The 15,203-nt window shown below is 36.9% G+C and overlaps 1 protein-coding gene across 1 annotated transcript in view; it reads right to left on the bottom strand.

Annotated features, from left to right (window-relative positions):
- Positions 1 to 689: 689 nt before the first annotated feature.
- Positions 690 to 15,203, bottom strand: part of LOC145984921 (propionyl-CoA carboxylase alpha chain, mitochondrial-like) — an 88,765-nt gene continuing 74,251 nt past the window's right edge. The window contains exons 13-15 of the mRNA XM_083118319.1: positions 14,395 to 14,476; positions 11,310 to 11,415; positions 690 to 6,344 (exon numbers count right to left, since the gene is read on the bottom strand). Coding sequence (XP_082974445.1) covers positions 6,229 to 6,344; positions 11,310 to 11,415; positions 14,395 to 14,476 — 304 coding nt within the window. The 3' untranslated portion in view covers positions 690 to 6,228. The remainder of the gene's footprint in view (positions 6,345 to 11,309; positions 11,416 to 14,394; positions 14,477 to 15,203) is intronic.

The raw sequence follows: 15,203 nt of genomic DNA, 5'->3' as shown, positions 1-15,203 counted from the left end.
AGACTAGCGAGGCTCTGGCATTTGGACTCGCAGCCAGTATAATCTTATGCGTAGCTTGTGTTGTACAGTCACAGACAGTTCTGGGTTGCAATGATCTCATTGAAAGTCAATAGAGTTGTTAGAACCCAGATGAGTGTACATTCCTTGATGTTTAATCTCTAGCACAACACACGCATCTAAATATTCATCATGTGCCCAGATCTGATGGATAATATTATATCTATTAGTTTTCATTAAAAAAAGGGGGGGTATGCTCAACAATGGAAATGACTAAGGTTGTTAAGGATCGAAAGTTTTTGGATGGGATGATAAGTGTAAAAATCCAGATGTTTAGTATGGAATTCAGCCATTTCCAAACACTGTGAAAATCTCCAATTTTAAACATTATTTCTCCCTGATGTGATTGCTATTCAGGAGTGAAAACTGGCTTTTCCAATAATTTTCAACAAGTATAGCGGAGAAAACTTCAAGAATTAAGCACTTTTAAAACATTTCCAACAGATTTCCCAACTGTTTAGGATCCTGAAAATCAGAAAGTAATTTCCAAAAGTCGGGATTGGGGTGAGACTTTCTTTCCTTCTGAACCTGGCACCACCATTTCGGAATACCACATGTCCCTAGAAATTACAAACGAACAAGGAAAATAACAAAGTAATTTTTCTTGAAAAGAAGAAAAAGCATGATGCCCTGGTAACATTTATTTGTAACATCATAAAATGTAGTAAAAACAGGATACATACAAAACTAATACAGTGTTCGACTGGTTAGCATGTTAAGCAACATTCAGGTTCACTTATGCACAATCATGTATTCATAAAAATATATTCACTTGTATAAAATAAAACACTTCATTGTAACTCTCTGAATCATAAAAAAAGTATGATTTTTGTATAAAAATATTCTCATCTGAATATAATACATTACAATGTAACAAGCATGTAGAAAATTAAAAATACAATATTTCATATTGGAGTTAAACAATATTGTCTACAAATATCATAGTGCAAGTGTAATTTTCCTATGCCTGTCATTTCAACAGAAAGAACTGTTTGGAAAGTGGCATGGAAAATAGACTAGCAAAATAGTACATCATTTCTGTAACATAAATTACATACATTTCTGATTGTATTTTCATACTGTTGGCTAAATACTTTCTGCCTTGTCCTGGAGCTTACTTTGTAGTCCAAGGAAAATTACCACAAAGATAATTTATTTCAACAAACTCATTATTCATTCATTACATTAAGCATTTGATCTAAACTTCAAGATAGGTAGTCAATATGTGTTAATTATTCAATGATAATTCTAGAAGTAAAGATGGCCAGCACCTTTATTTCATATGTAACCAAACAGATGGGTTGACATGCAAAGCTAAACAAGTGCACAAGTTCATAAGCAATTAATTTAATTTCTTTGAGATTATTTACAGTTTGTTAAGAAGTCTGTAGAAATGGCACAAAATCAGATGTGTAGTTTTCAAAATAGTAATTAGTTCATAGATGTCATTAACATTGATGTTTAATACACTATGTTTATACATTATTGGTTGATTTCGTAAGAATACATTTTCACAATTAATGAACAGAAATACCACTATTTGAAAGAGGAATATTTGAAGCTTCACAGAAGACCTTAAATGCATTTGATGTGCACCTACTGTGTGGCAGGGCAGATGTCCAGGCGGTACTCCCATTCTCATCAAACCTTCTCAAGCATGTTTTGTGCGATATCTCGGGTGGCAGTTTCCCCAGTCACCAGACCTCACAGGGTGTGATTTCTTCCCGTGGGGTTTCATTAAGATAATGTTTGTGTTTCTCAATGTCCATAGACACTACCAGAATTGCGAAGGTGCATTGACACTGTCTATTCATTATTGGTGAAAATATAGTCTTACAAAATCGAGTAATAATCATTGAACACACTGTATAATGCAACAGCTGGTTTGGAAGTACCGTAATTTATACATTTTCATTACATAAAATAAAATGCTGTGTCTGTTTCAGAATCATAAGTGGGCACCTTCACTCCCTTCTTTAGGAGGGCATCAGAAAACAATGACCTTATTTATTGAAATATAACATCAGGAGAAAGTGCCACAGTTTGCTGTACAGTCGTGGAAAGTCGGGGGAAGTATTTTTTTTCCATGATTGTACAGAAGCAGGGTTTTATCCAGATTTTTCATCTGGGAGGGGAGGGGAGGGGGTGTAAGTTCATATTTAAGGGAGTGTAAGGGTAAATTTAGATTCAGAGAGACCATAAATTGGAACTGTGAAAAATTTTAAGTGAGTATGGAATTCTCTCAACAATGCTGCATGCCAGGGATTTAATTGAACTGATTTCCTTTAAATAATTTCAATTTCAAACAAAGGCTTGATAGATTCACATTCAACAGATTTGACATCGTGAAACATCCAGTCATTTATCTACTTTCTATTCCCAGTTCCATATTCATGTTTTAAGTGTTGACCAGCATTGCGAGCACTTGAACTATTTCAGAACAAACTTACTTCAATAAAAAACATTTTTTAAAAAATGTAAATGGGAACTTATATTTAGCTTGTACAGTTATGAAGGCATAAAACATGTTAAAAAGGACTAGGAATAGGGATCTCATTTATATATTTCATGATCTCATATATTTCGTTGTCTAATAGGGCATAGACATGCAAATGAGATCTGTGGGATTATGACACCTATCATCATCTTAGGGTAGCCTAGGTGAACCTGCTGCATTTGTGGAACAACACTCTTGTATGCAACATGGACTGCAGAGAGAGAGCAGCTATAGTGGAGCATTGTAAGAGGGGCAGAACGGAGACAGCGAGCAGGGAAGAAGCTTTGAGGTGTAATGTATAGGTGGGAAGCTTCTGTTGCATGGAGTGGTTGTTGATCTGCACAAGTGCGAGTTGGCCAATCCTATCTACGAGTGTCTGGTCTCCCCACCAACTTTCCTCCTCATAGTCAATTTCATTCATGAGCTTGTAGTCAATGTCAGAATTGAAGAAAACAAAACATCAGGTTTAACATTAAAATCCATGCAGTTAGGAAAGTTATTATAATCATAGATATGTTGGTGCAATGATGTCATAATCAGATACTTGAGCAGACACACATTTGAGCAAGTATAACATGATTAAAATCAGGAACAGCACTTTCAAACTAAAAGCACACATCACAGAAATCAAATGCCATTCTAGAGACAAAGCTATATTAGTAGTTTTTTTTAACATTAATAAGAAACAAATGATACAAAAAAAAACATGAAATAAATCCCTACATTTTTTTCCTTACAGTAAAACCACTTTAGACTGAGCAAAAATGTGTTACAGCATGAAATGTGACTAGGTGTATTTTGCATTTTTGTACAGAATTAATAACAAATGACAATAAACCTTCCATAAGCAGAATAAGCAATTGTATTAACTTTTTATTACCACTCTATTTCCTTCCAGAAAGTGCTTTGGTCCACTTGTTAATTTGTACAAGACTTTGTGCTATAGTTATTTTCTCTTCCATATTTTTAACTACAAAGGCTGTCGCAGAGAAGGTGAGACAGAATTTTTCCTGGCTTGCAACACTGCCTATGGTTTCGGCACTAGTCGTGTCATGTAGGATGACTTATTCTGTTTCCGTAGCACGTTGTCACATGTTGCGAAACCACGTTAGTGAGCAGCTGTGTTGATTTACGTGGAACGTGTTTCGTTTACCCCTCCAGGTTTTTGTGTATAACATTGCTTTTCGCGATGAGTATTCATGATGAACAGCGACATGCCATAAAATGTTGTTGGCGTTTAGGGAAAAGTGCTGCAGAAACACAGGCATATGCCGATCAAGACAGACTGAGACTCTGCGCCAGCCCGTAGGAAAAAAGAGGTTGCATTTGAAGAACTCCTTCATATTGCACCCCGATAACACATGCCCGCATAACGCACGAGCTTTTCAGGATTACGCGACGAAGAGAAAAATAGAAATTTTCCCGCATCCAGCATACAGCCTGGACCTTGCACCCTGCGACTTTTGGCTATTTCCACTTTTAAAGGCTGCTTTACGTGGTCGTCATTTCATGATGAACAAAGAAGTGATCACCACACCACAAGTTTTCTTCAGTTCGCTACCTGACGACAAATTTTCAAAGACATTCACAAAGTGGCAGGAGCGTATGGACACTTGCTTAGCTGTCAATGGTGCCTATTTTGAAAAAGATGTACGTCTACTCGATATGGCTGATTCTGAATAAAAATTTTGTTTGTAATTTTTTTGCTTCATTTTAATGATTCTTGGAGGGGTCCATGTACATGTTTGTCTTTTAACTGCTACGCAGTCACGACTTTTTGACCTATTGTGCTCATTTTGGTCTCAATCAGCAGCTAATGAACCAAATTTTCACCCTAGTACATTTGCTAGCCAATGGAGGTTGATGTTTTCCTATACAGGAATTACTCTCACCTTCTCTGCGACAGCCTTTGTACTTTTCTGCAACCCCTTGCTGTTGACACACAACCATCTGGTTGATATGTGTGTGAGAAACAAGCATTCTAAGCATCAACTAACCATTTGAAATACCCACAAGAGGAAAACAACTAAAAATTTATTCAAGAAGAGTTGAATCTACAAGTTTAAAAAAGTAATTCCATTTCTTGTACGTCAAAATTGAAAACTAATATTAGATGCTATAACAACTGTAAAAATATACTTTCTGCAACCAACATACAGTACAAAGCATGAAAGCAACAATCTACATTAGAGCTGAGAATCTAATATTAACATTTTGTTTCCAACCCTGTTAATATTCCTGAAAAATCCATTTCTGTTACACAATCAATGCAATAAATATTTCAGCAATGACTGACAATTTTTGAACAAGTCACTTCTACATTTTGATTCCCTTCAGGGAAGGGGATCTGTCTGATTCTTCAGGTTGATCTATAGAAGTTTTGGAGTTCTATTATCATCACTATTTGAGTTGGGTAAAAGTCAATACAGATAATGATGTACTAGACACAACTAAATCCAATATATTGGATGTCAATATTAGAGCAGGTACCAATATGAGGAAAAACTTGTGCCAGCAAGTACTTCTGCACAGTTCAAATGTAATGGAACTACTCTGTAATCATTAATTTTACTTGAAAGTGAATATTTTTGGCCAAATTGCACCCATTTTAATACTCTTTCTCACAAGCATGGATGAAACATTAATCAGTATTGTCCAATACAGGCATATCGCTCATGAAGTACCTATTAATAAGACTGTAATTTAGTGCAAAATTATGCCATTTTGTTCTTTTTTTTATTAATATAGAGATGTAATTCACATAGCCTTCTTTTGTAAAGTAAATGTCTAAATATGCAGTTTCATTTTCTAAGACAAAAACCTATTGCAGTCACATGGTTATACATACATTAAATAAATTAATGAGGCATTCATGCTTCTCAGAGAACACTTGCAATTTTACACCAGATAGTTTACATGCATCGATTAAATTTTCATATCAGTCGATCCTTACTCAACATATGCGAAAAACTCTGATATACTGATATTGTATAGTTGCATTTTAAAATTTATAACTAGTTAGAAAAGTTTTCCATTTACAATCTTCTGTTATTGGTGGAGATATTGTCAGGTATCTGTAATATGATTGCCATCATTATGGGTACGGGTGTAGAATATTAAAACTTATTCCGGATTACAGGTATCCTAACTCATAAAACTGAAATTTTAATATTTTATGATTTTGAGGAAGTCTTTTTCAATCTTCATTGGATTTTGTAAAGTATTTCTAGTTACAACATCTAGAGGACACAAGAAAATAAATGTTAACATTGTGAAGACTTGTACTGAATCATAACACTCTACTCAACAACTAGTGTCGTATGTAATAACTGAGCATGGGAACACTCACCAAATGTGACTGTATTTGTGATTGGTTTTCAGTTACATAACAAAAAAAATATAGCCCTATGGAACTGTAGCAATATTTTCAATAAGAACCCCAACAATACCCAGAGAAACAGACCCTGGAATCAATAATTCAGATGGTTTCTTATATTAATTAAACCCTCCGAAATATATAAACCCACAACTGATAGAATTCTACTAACATAATTCCTGCAAGCATACTTCTGACAACAAGTAACATAAAGCAGAGTGAAATTTACATGTTTTCCTTGCATTTTCAGGAATTCCCATACAGTATTCGTTGCAGTAGCCACCTTCAGCAAAATAACTTATTCAAATTCAATCAGGACATCCTCTTCATTAACAGTGTTCCCAACTTTAAAATTTACAGTTTTCACTTTACCTGTCGCTGCTGCTGCAAGTGAATTCTGCATTTTCATGGCCTCTGTAAAAGAAAAATGATCTTAATAAATATGAAAATCAGATGTATTAGAGGTCTCACTTTCACTACTGAAATTTACAATTTGCTGCATCTTGCATGCATATTTTTTTTGGAAAATAAATGGAATGATTAATACAAAATCTAGTTAAGACTAGGGATGAACAATATCGGAAATTTGATATCATGGTACGTATATCATCAAGAAAATATCGTCACAGATGATACGATGCGATATTTTTTCCATATTGCGATATCAGCAATATATCATCTCCACGACACGATATATATAACTAAAATATTGTAATGATATTTCGGCAACATGATATATATATATACTTGATATAACCTGGATAATATTTTTTTCAATATCACAATCAACAGAGTTACAAGGTAAAGCAGCCTAAGGCTGAATCTCGCTCTGTAGCAAATAAAAAGACTTTTCAATTCAATATATCACCCATCACTAGTTAAGACAGCTGAAGAGTTAACAAATACGTCACTTCCATCAGACAATATGAAATATTTCATATTCTGTGCTGAAGATGTGGCCAGATTGAAATACCAAAAGTACACATTTCTACTCCAGTAATGGTCCCATACCTCTACTTCCCCCTAGCTTTCACCACATCATGTGGTTTCATAAGGTAGGCTGGACAAGACTTGAACTTAAAACATGTTGCAAGGTGAAGCCCACCTGACATGGATGAGTGCACAACAGGACAATATCTTTCTTGTTTTTAAATTTACCTACCTGTGGTGCAAGTTATGCACCATCTCGAAACTGTATGTGTGTGTGTGTAGTGTATGTATAAATTTAAGCATAACATACAGGCTCAACCAGGACTCAGATCTAGGTCTCTGGCATACTGTGTCAGTCAGGCCTGGTTTCATCTGATTTTTCATCCATCTCTGCTGTTTTATCTGTGTGCAATTGTTTCTCACTGATATCACAATGAGTTGTATTGCTTTTGAAACGTGGTGTTTCGTTAGTGGTCTTCATGACGTAACGGACAACAATAAACTCAGCTGCATATTGTCTGACCTTGAAGAAACTGCAGCATGCAATCCAGAATAAATGTCACAACCTACCTACCGGGGTTTTTGCTGCTTCATGACAATGCACGGCCTCACAGCACTCTTCAAATGCAAGATCAAATCACATTGTTTGGCTCAGAACAATTGGCTCATCCTCCTTACCGCCAGAAACTTGCACAGATTAACTATCACCTCTTCTGGAATCTAAAGAAGTTCCTCGGTGGCAAGAGTTTCAGCAGCGACGAAGAAGTGAAAATGGGAGTTGGGAAACAGTTTGCCTCGCAGTGGACTTCTTTGAGAAAGGTCTACAAAACCTTATTGTACGTTATGACAAACGTTTAAATAACCACGAAAACTATGTGGAAAAATATATCAAGGTATGTATAATCTGATAGAAAATAAATTTTCACTAAAAATTCGGCAGTGCAGTTTTTTTTGCCAAATGGACCTTACTTAAAAAATATCCCTTGTATTATCACTCATCCCCATCTTTACGGTTAGCCAGAAGTGACAGAAATGTGAAGTAAAATAAACCAAATCAATAACAACTATGCAACTCACAATTTGTTTCATATAACTTGGTAATGCATTTGCCATGCCAAAATTATATATTCGGCATCATTTGAAGGCCCACGATAACTGTCATGATGTCAAGAAAGATTCTGTAACTTGCGATATAGCCAGTAAAAGGCTATACAGGCAATCAAGGCATGAAAAAATATGGCAAAGCTATATCTGCGGTATAATTAAATACAAGATTATAGGGATGTCAAATTCATTATCCATGTGTAATACAGTGAAATCGCAATTATACGTTTTGCGATAGTACGTTTTTCTCGTTACTACGTTTTCTCTAGTGGTCCCTACCAATTCCCCTAAGGATGCATGCTATTATATTTCAGTTATACGATTTTCAGATATACGATATTTCCAGTTATACATTCAACGAGTTCAGTCCCTAAAAGAAAAAGACTTCAGTTATAAGTTTTAAACTCTACTTGCTGGAAACAATGATGCTCTTGGAGTTCCAGATTTCTGTGATGATAACACCTGCTACCCATTCCCATACAGGTTTTCTTATCAGCTGCAAAACATGGGACGCATCGGAGGGCATGGAATGTAAATGCACCCTTGCACAAGACTGGCCTGTGCTCAATAATAATGCTTTTGTTCTTTGCATTGCGGTGGCCAAGTCGTATCTGCCTAAAGCAGATCGGAAACTGATATCTTTCAAGCTGTCAGACAAGTCACTGGTTTCACACTTCCCGTCTGTCGTAAACATTACAAACAAGCTAAAGAAAGGGAGGGGGAGTTCCGCTGTGTCTTATTACCATCATATTTAAAGACAATACGGTTGTTGATTTGATTTGATTTGATTTAGTTTATTTTACTTCGCGTTTTGTGCCTCTTGGCTAATTTGCGAAGATGAGGATGAGTGATGAAATGATGAAATTGATGAATGGACATTCACAAACAACCAAGCCCGACCGGGATTCGAACCCGGGACCCTTGGTGTCGCAGCACGATGTGCTAACCACGCGGCCACAGGGTCGGGCAATACGGTTGTTGAAGACAGAGAAGTTGCAGAACTTTTATTTTTGTGTAAAACAAAATCGCAGATAAAGGAATTCTTGAACACTGTGAGTTATTTTTACCGTGTGATTGGTTCTGAAGAAAAGCAGCGACTATACAAAACACTGTGTGCATTTTCTTTCTGCAAGCGCCATTTGAAAAAAGCACTTTGTTTCCCTTTTGTTAGTATGGGATAAATTGAAGATAAAAGGCTATAACTGCTTAACCATTGCATCTTTTTGAAAAATTAAAATTGTAAATGTAAGAATGAACAAAAAGCAACATTTTAAGAAACATCCAAGAATTAAGGGTCCAGGGGGGAAGGGGGTGCAAAAGCCCAAAGTTAGAATTTTTCCGTTAATTCTCGAAATATCTGAAAGCCGTAATTTCAATTTTTTTAAAAAGTTGTGGTACGAGCATTACATATCCTCATAGAGCAGTCTTTTGTCATTCTTCCCTCAAACTTGGGTCCATCCAGTGTCCATAGGGCCGACAGTAGAAGCAAAATTCCTTAATTACTCGAAATTTCTGAACGCCATAATTTAAGTAGTTGGTTTTTTGGTTTTTTTAACGAGCATTACCTATCCTCATAGAGCGATCTTTTGTCATTCTTCCCTCAAAATTTGGTTGACCCTAATTATTGGGAGGTACAATGTATAAATTTTACCTCCGCTAAAAGCCCAGTCTTGAAGAAAGAAAACAAAACCAATTTACTTCCCTCTATGACAATTAGATCTCGAGTTACGATGTTTTTGTACTTGCGGCAAGTTTGGAAAGTACATGCTTGAAAAGGTACCGGCTTCAACGGGAATACAGGCACGAGAAGCTCCGTCCGCTAAAGCTTTTAAGTCCACTTTAAGCACAGAAGGCTGATCAGAACTGGGCCTACAGTTTAAAGTTGGATCCGAACCACTATTTGTCTCCATTTGAACACCTTGATTACAAGGCAACAACGTTACCACGATGCCATTGGGGAGGTAAAGAAAAAGTGTATACGTAAACCACCTCTTGAAAATCCTGGGCACTTCACTGGCTCTAGTGTTCAAAAGGAATAATCTTGTGTTATCCGCAAGATAAGAGTTAGGGTTTTGTTTAACAGAAGGCAGCACAAGAACGAAACGATGTATCCTTTATGTTGGATGAGTCATTGCCGTCAAAAGCAATATCGGCAAGGGACTGCTTTGCAAGAGCTAGACGTAACACTGGCGCCGATAGCAGCCTCCCTCCAGACAGATTGGCACCAACGTGCAAATGGCGGAATAGAAGGTCCTGCACGTTTTACCTTTTAAAGATAAAGCACTTGTTGAAGACGAGAAAAGCTGGACTACAGCATTATTTTTTTGAGGGGGAGGGGGTCAGCAGCATGCTAATTCCCGAACCAAGATGCAATCGAAAGGGGGAATGATTGTTGTATTGTAAGGGACATACGAGCAATATTTCCTCTGCAGATAGCTACATTAAAAGAAGGCTTCTTCATGAAATTATTTCATAGCCTGCACAGCAGTTGTAGATTAATTATCTCTTGTGAGAGGAGATTAGAAACTTTCATTTACTCGTTCCTAAACCAATATTGGATAACTGGGATTGGCAAATTCTCCTTACTTCTTTCCCGGCAAACAAAAAAGGAAAGTTTTCCATGCACTAGGAAGGATTACGTAAAAGCGTGAATACTGATTGAGCCATGTTTTCAGTTGTCCACATACGTTGTTGTGGAGGAAGAGAGAACAAAGACACCTTGGTCACATTTTTAAAATATGTTAAAACCCTAGAGAAAGCAGCATTTAATGACTATCATTTTCGCAATTGAGAGTTTGTTCCCCGATCGTAAGGCAGGAGTTCAAGGTCACATGGTATATGAATGAGACTGCTGCAAAAGCAATAGAGAGAGAGGAGGGAGAGGTCGCCTGGCATACGGAGCAAGCTTCTGGCATATTTTGTCATTGGTAGGGTTTGGAAAACGTATGAAGTGGGAAAAGAGAGTTACAGTAAACATAAGATCGAGATAAACGTCCTAATGTTCAACATGTTTTCTGCAGAGAATTGGCTGAATGGATTAAGCGGGTAAACCTTGCTTGCACCCCTTCCACCCCCAGGCACCTTCACTGTCTATTTCTCGTGATTTTGTGAATTTACAATAACGATTTAGAACAGATCAGTGCAATACAGCAAACATTGGTGCATATATAGTACTCCTTTTCTATCTTTGTGTACTTAATTTTATCATTTTAATTATTTTTCTTTCAATAATATGTTTTTCTCAGTTATAAGTTGTTTTTTTCCTTCTGTCCCACATACAACGTATAACTGAAATTTCACCTTACTAAATTAACAAACATGGACATATCACAAGTTTTAACTCACCTATAATGCACACTTCTTGCCCTTCAATGACTGTGTCACCAACTTCACAAGATATGGATTTGACAAGCCCTGGCATGGGGGAAATTACCACTTTGCTTGTGTTAACCTGGAATCACACAATAGTAGCAATATAAATATACTGACACAATTATCCACATTTACAGATTATTACAAAAAATATAACCTCCAATATAATGCTCTTAATGAAAAAAGAATGCACTAGCAACCAGTTTTGTACAAACACCCAACAGGCACCCAGGACTAATGCCACGAAGTCTTACAATGTATTTATGAGTCATCTAATATAAAGTGGTGCAGAATAACAATAAATGTAACTCACAATTTGTTTCTTCGCACCTCACAACAAACAATGAATGGTTAACTACTTTGTCTTCTGTCTTCCTCACAATGTAATGCTCATTGGGGTTTAGTTCTAATGCTATGAGCCCTCAAAAAAAAAAAAAAATTCTTTCCTATGTATACGCAACAACACTGTGGATATTCGCAGTTGCCACTGACATATACAGTGCTCTTCGCGGTCAAAAGTTGCCTGTGGAGCAGCCGGCCTTCATGCCCACAGCTTTATGATGACCTTGGAATACCCTCATTCTCTCTCGAAACGTCAGTGCTTCAATATCCAAATAGCTGGTGTTTGTGAAGTGTCAATAAGTGTTTTGTTTTAGTTTATGTATTACCAGTTTCTTTCTGCAGTCTAATAATGCCACGCTTTGTGTACAATTTAAAACAATGAATTTTTATGTACGACTCTTACATCATTACGAATTCTTGTAGGGAAGTTACAACGCAGCAGCAGAATTCCCAGATGTTCCTGTTCCACACACAGACAGTGTTCGAAAATGTGTGAACACATATAGGGGAACATGGTCTGCTCTTGATAAGAACCGAAGGGTGGAACAGCGTGTGCTTACTGAGGAGAAAGTACACGATGTTGGAGCTCGATTGGAACATACTCCTCACAAATCCCTCTGGTACCTTGCACAAGAAACAGACATTTCCATGACATCTGTGTGGCAAGCTACCAAGCTTTTCAACACCAGGAGAGTATTTGAAGCAATTTGAGAAGAGGAACTGATGTGCTAGTGAACATTTCCTAAAAAGATGATGTAAATTTGTGGAAGCAGGAGGACAACATTTCCAACACCTCTTGTAAATCTTGTAACAAGGTACGTGCTCATTTGAATTGAAACTGTCAATCTAATTGTACGAGCTTATTTCATTACATGCGCAACAAAACACTGTATTTTTCCTCATGGAGAAGTGCAATATCATTCCTACAACATGGATTGGCATGCTACTAATTTATCAAAGTACTGCCACCCTCTGGACCAGGTGTGAGCAACTTGCTTGCACCTTGTGCACACCTACAATCACTCCATGCAGTGCAAGCTTTCTGCCTGCACACTAAACAAGGCCAGTAAGCAGTGGAGTCATTTGCATTGAGAGGTAAGAATATTGTAGGGAAACGCACACTCTTTTACAGGGAACCACTTTACCATTTCATCTGCCATGATTACAATACCATACTGCATGTTACTCACAAATCAGATGACGAGAGGTTTCCCACTGCACGAACACGAGCCTCCTGCCTTGTTCACTCCCTCCTTTCCGCCCCTCTTGCAATGCTACAACACTGGTGATAACTCTGTAATTCACACGTGCGTTCGAGAGCAATCTTTCACAAATAAGGCAGAGTGAACAGGTCTTCTCTGGAGAGAACCTACCAAAGTATTTTTTAATGCAACATACACGTGAATTGTTGGTAAATGTATAATCTCAGGGAAAAGGATAAGATCAGTGATTTCATCCTGACATCGCATCTGTTGTATAGTTTTGTTTGCATGGTGTACTATTGCTTACAGTATACAAGGGTCGTTCAAGGTTGATAGAAATTTTTATTTCTAGGGGAAAAAATGGAAAGTCCTACAAGCAGCAAACTAGTCCAGTTTTTGAAAGTATTCCCTCCAAATATCCAAGCACTGCTGGCATCATTGTATCAGTTTGTTAATCACTGAAAGCTAAGTCCGGAGTGAAAGGACTCGGAGCAAAACCTCCCAGTGCATTTCGGCGAGAAATGAGAAAATATCCGAATGGCATTATGTACGACAACTGTCATCAATGTGCAGTAATAGCAGGCATTAATTCTGACTCCTTGTCAAAAGAATCCACATGAGTAATACCTTGCATGTCCTAATAGGATGAACATGTCCACGCAGTTCATTCGTCAGCTATTATCGTTCCTTGCCAAATTGTTTACATCATTCATACACTCTTGCCCATCACACTATTTGTTTTCCATTCTGTGCTTCAAAATTTCAGCTGAAATAATTTTCTCCTTCACAATGAATTTAATTATAAACCAATGTTCCACACTTACAGACCCATTACTTGCCACCATTTTTTCTGACACTGCTGCACATTTGCCAACTACGTTGGGGTGAATGCATGATACTCAAAAAGGATGAAGATACATCCTCCAGCTATTCACCACTTTATGCTCAAATATCTCGGTCGACATTGAAAGAGCCTTGTATTATTCAACAGAAAATATAAATATTTGAGGAATGAATGAATCTGTAAAGCACCGTTGCATTCCTATTGATACAGAATAGAAAATAGTTTCTTTATGACTTCGTATGTAGCAAATAGACTTCAATGAGCAATATGTTAAGAAAAATTCTTCACTTATACTGACATCTATGTGCTGTGCAAGGTTATAATCTAATCCCATATTATGACATTATGGACTTAGATGATAATGAAATTCTCCTAAACTCGATAGTGCAACAACTCTGTGAGGGCCGAGCCAAGCCAAGTAACTTTTCATCATGTAACACGTGATAAGCACATCGTGTCCCATTGGAGCTGTTCTCTGGCTTTCGAGACTCGAATCTTCAACTACTGTACATTTTTCAAATAACTTCCCCAGCTCTCCTCATGAATTACTAGTTCTTAATAGCTAATAACTGAACTAAAACAACAGTTCACTTTATTGAAGGAAAATGAACATAAGCATACATTTCCACCACAGTCTAATATAAAAGTAGCAATTAATCATTGAAATTACCTTTTCAATGACTGGCATGTAGCGAAGTAATTCCGCAGCCTTTGAAGTTGTAACACCAACATTAAATGTTGTTCCCAGATACCTGGAAAATAATGAGAAATTTGCATTACTTTTACCATCAGCAATCCCAATGTTCCTGGATAATTATAGTAACCAATACACATGTGACAAAAGCCATTTACTCTTGTGTAATTTCCACCATTCTTACACACAGGGTGGGGCAGAAACAATAAGACAATTTACTGTAACGGTTTTCAAACCGAAGTGACAAGCAACTTGATTTCAAAATGCACACACACACACTGAAATACGTAGTCACTTTCCCCTTCCGTTTGTAAAAAAATATTCTCCGAGTATGCACAACCAACGTACCAAGCTAACGCGACACATGCTATTCCACGAAGTAGTCCTACTCTATGTAAATAACTAGGGATGGGATTGATTAATCGGTACTCTATCGGTATCGGCCGATATAAGCATATCGGTGTATCGGTAAAATTACCGATTATTTTATCGATCCGATATATCGATAAATATCTTATAATTTAGTGCAAAATTCTGCCATTTTGTTGTAATTTTTATGTATAATTTCCATGCTCTTCTTTCTAAAAAGTAAATGTCTAAATATTTAGCTTCTTTTGCACTGCAGTCACCTCAAAACACACATTTATTAAGGAGATCAATGAACATTTCAGGTTCTTCAATAACCATTTCTAATTTTATATCGGATCGGTAGAATATCGGTTATCGGTATCGGTAAATTTTATATCGGTACTTTATCGGTATCGGCTAAAAATTTCATATCGGCC

Source organism: Lepisma saccharinum, chromosome 3 (assembly GCF_977018435.1).
Source record: "Lepisma saccharinum chromosome 3, izLepSacc3.1, whole genome shotgun sequence".
Taxonomy (NCBI): Eukaryota; Metazoa; Arthropoda; class Insecta; order Zygentoma; family Lepismatidae; genus Lepisma; species Lepisma saccharinum.
This window is presented reverse-complemented; position numbering and strand designations above follow the sequence as displayed.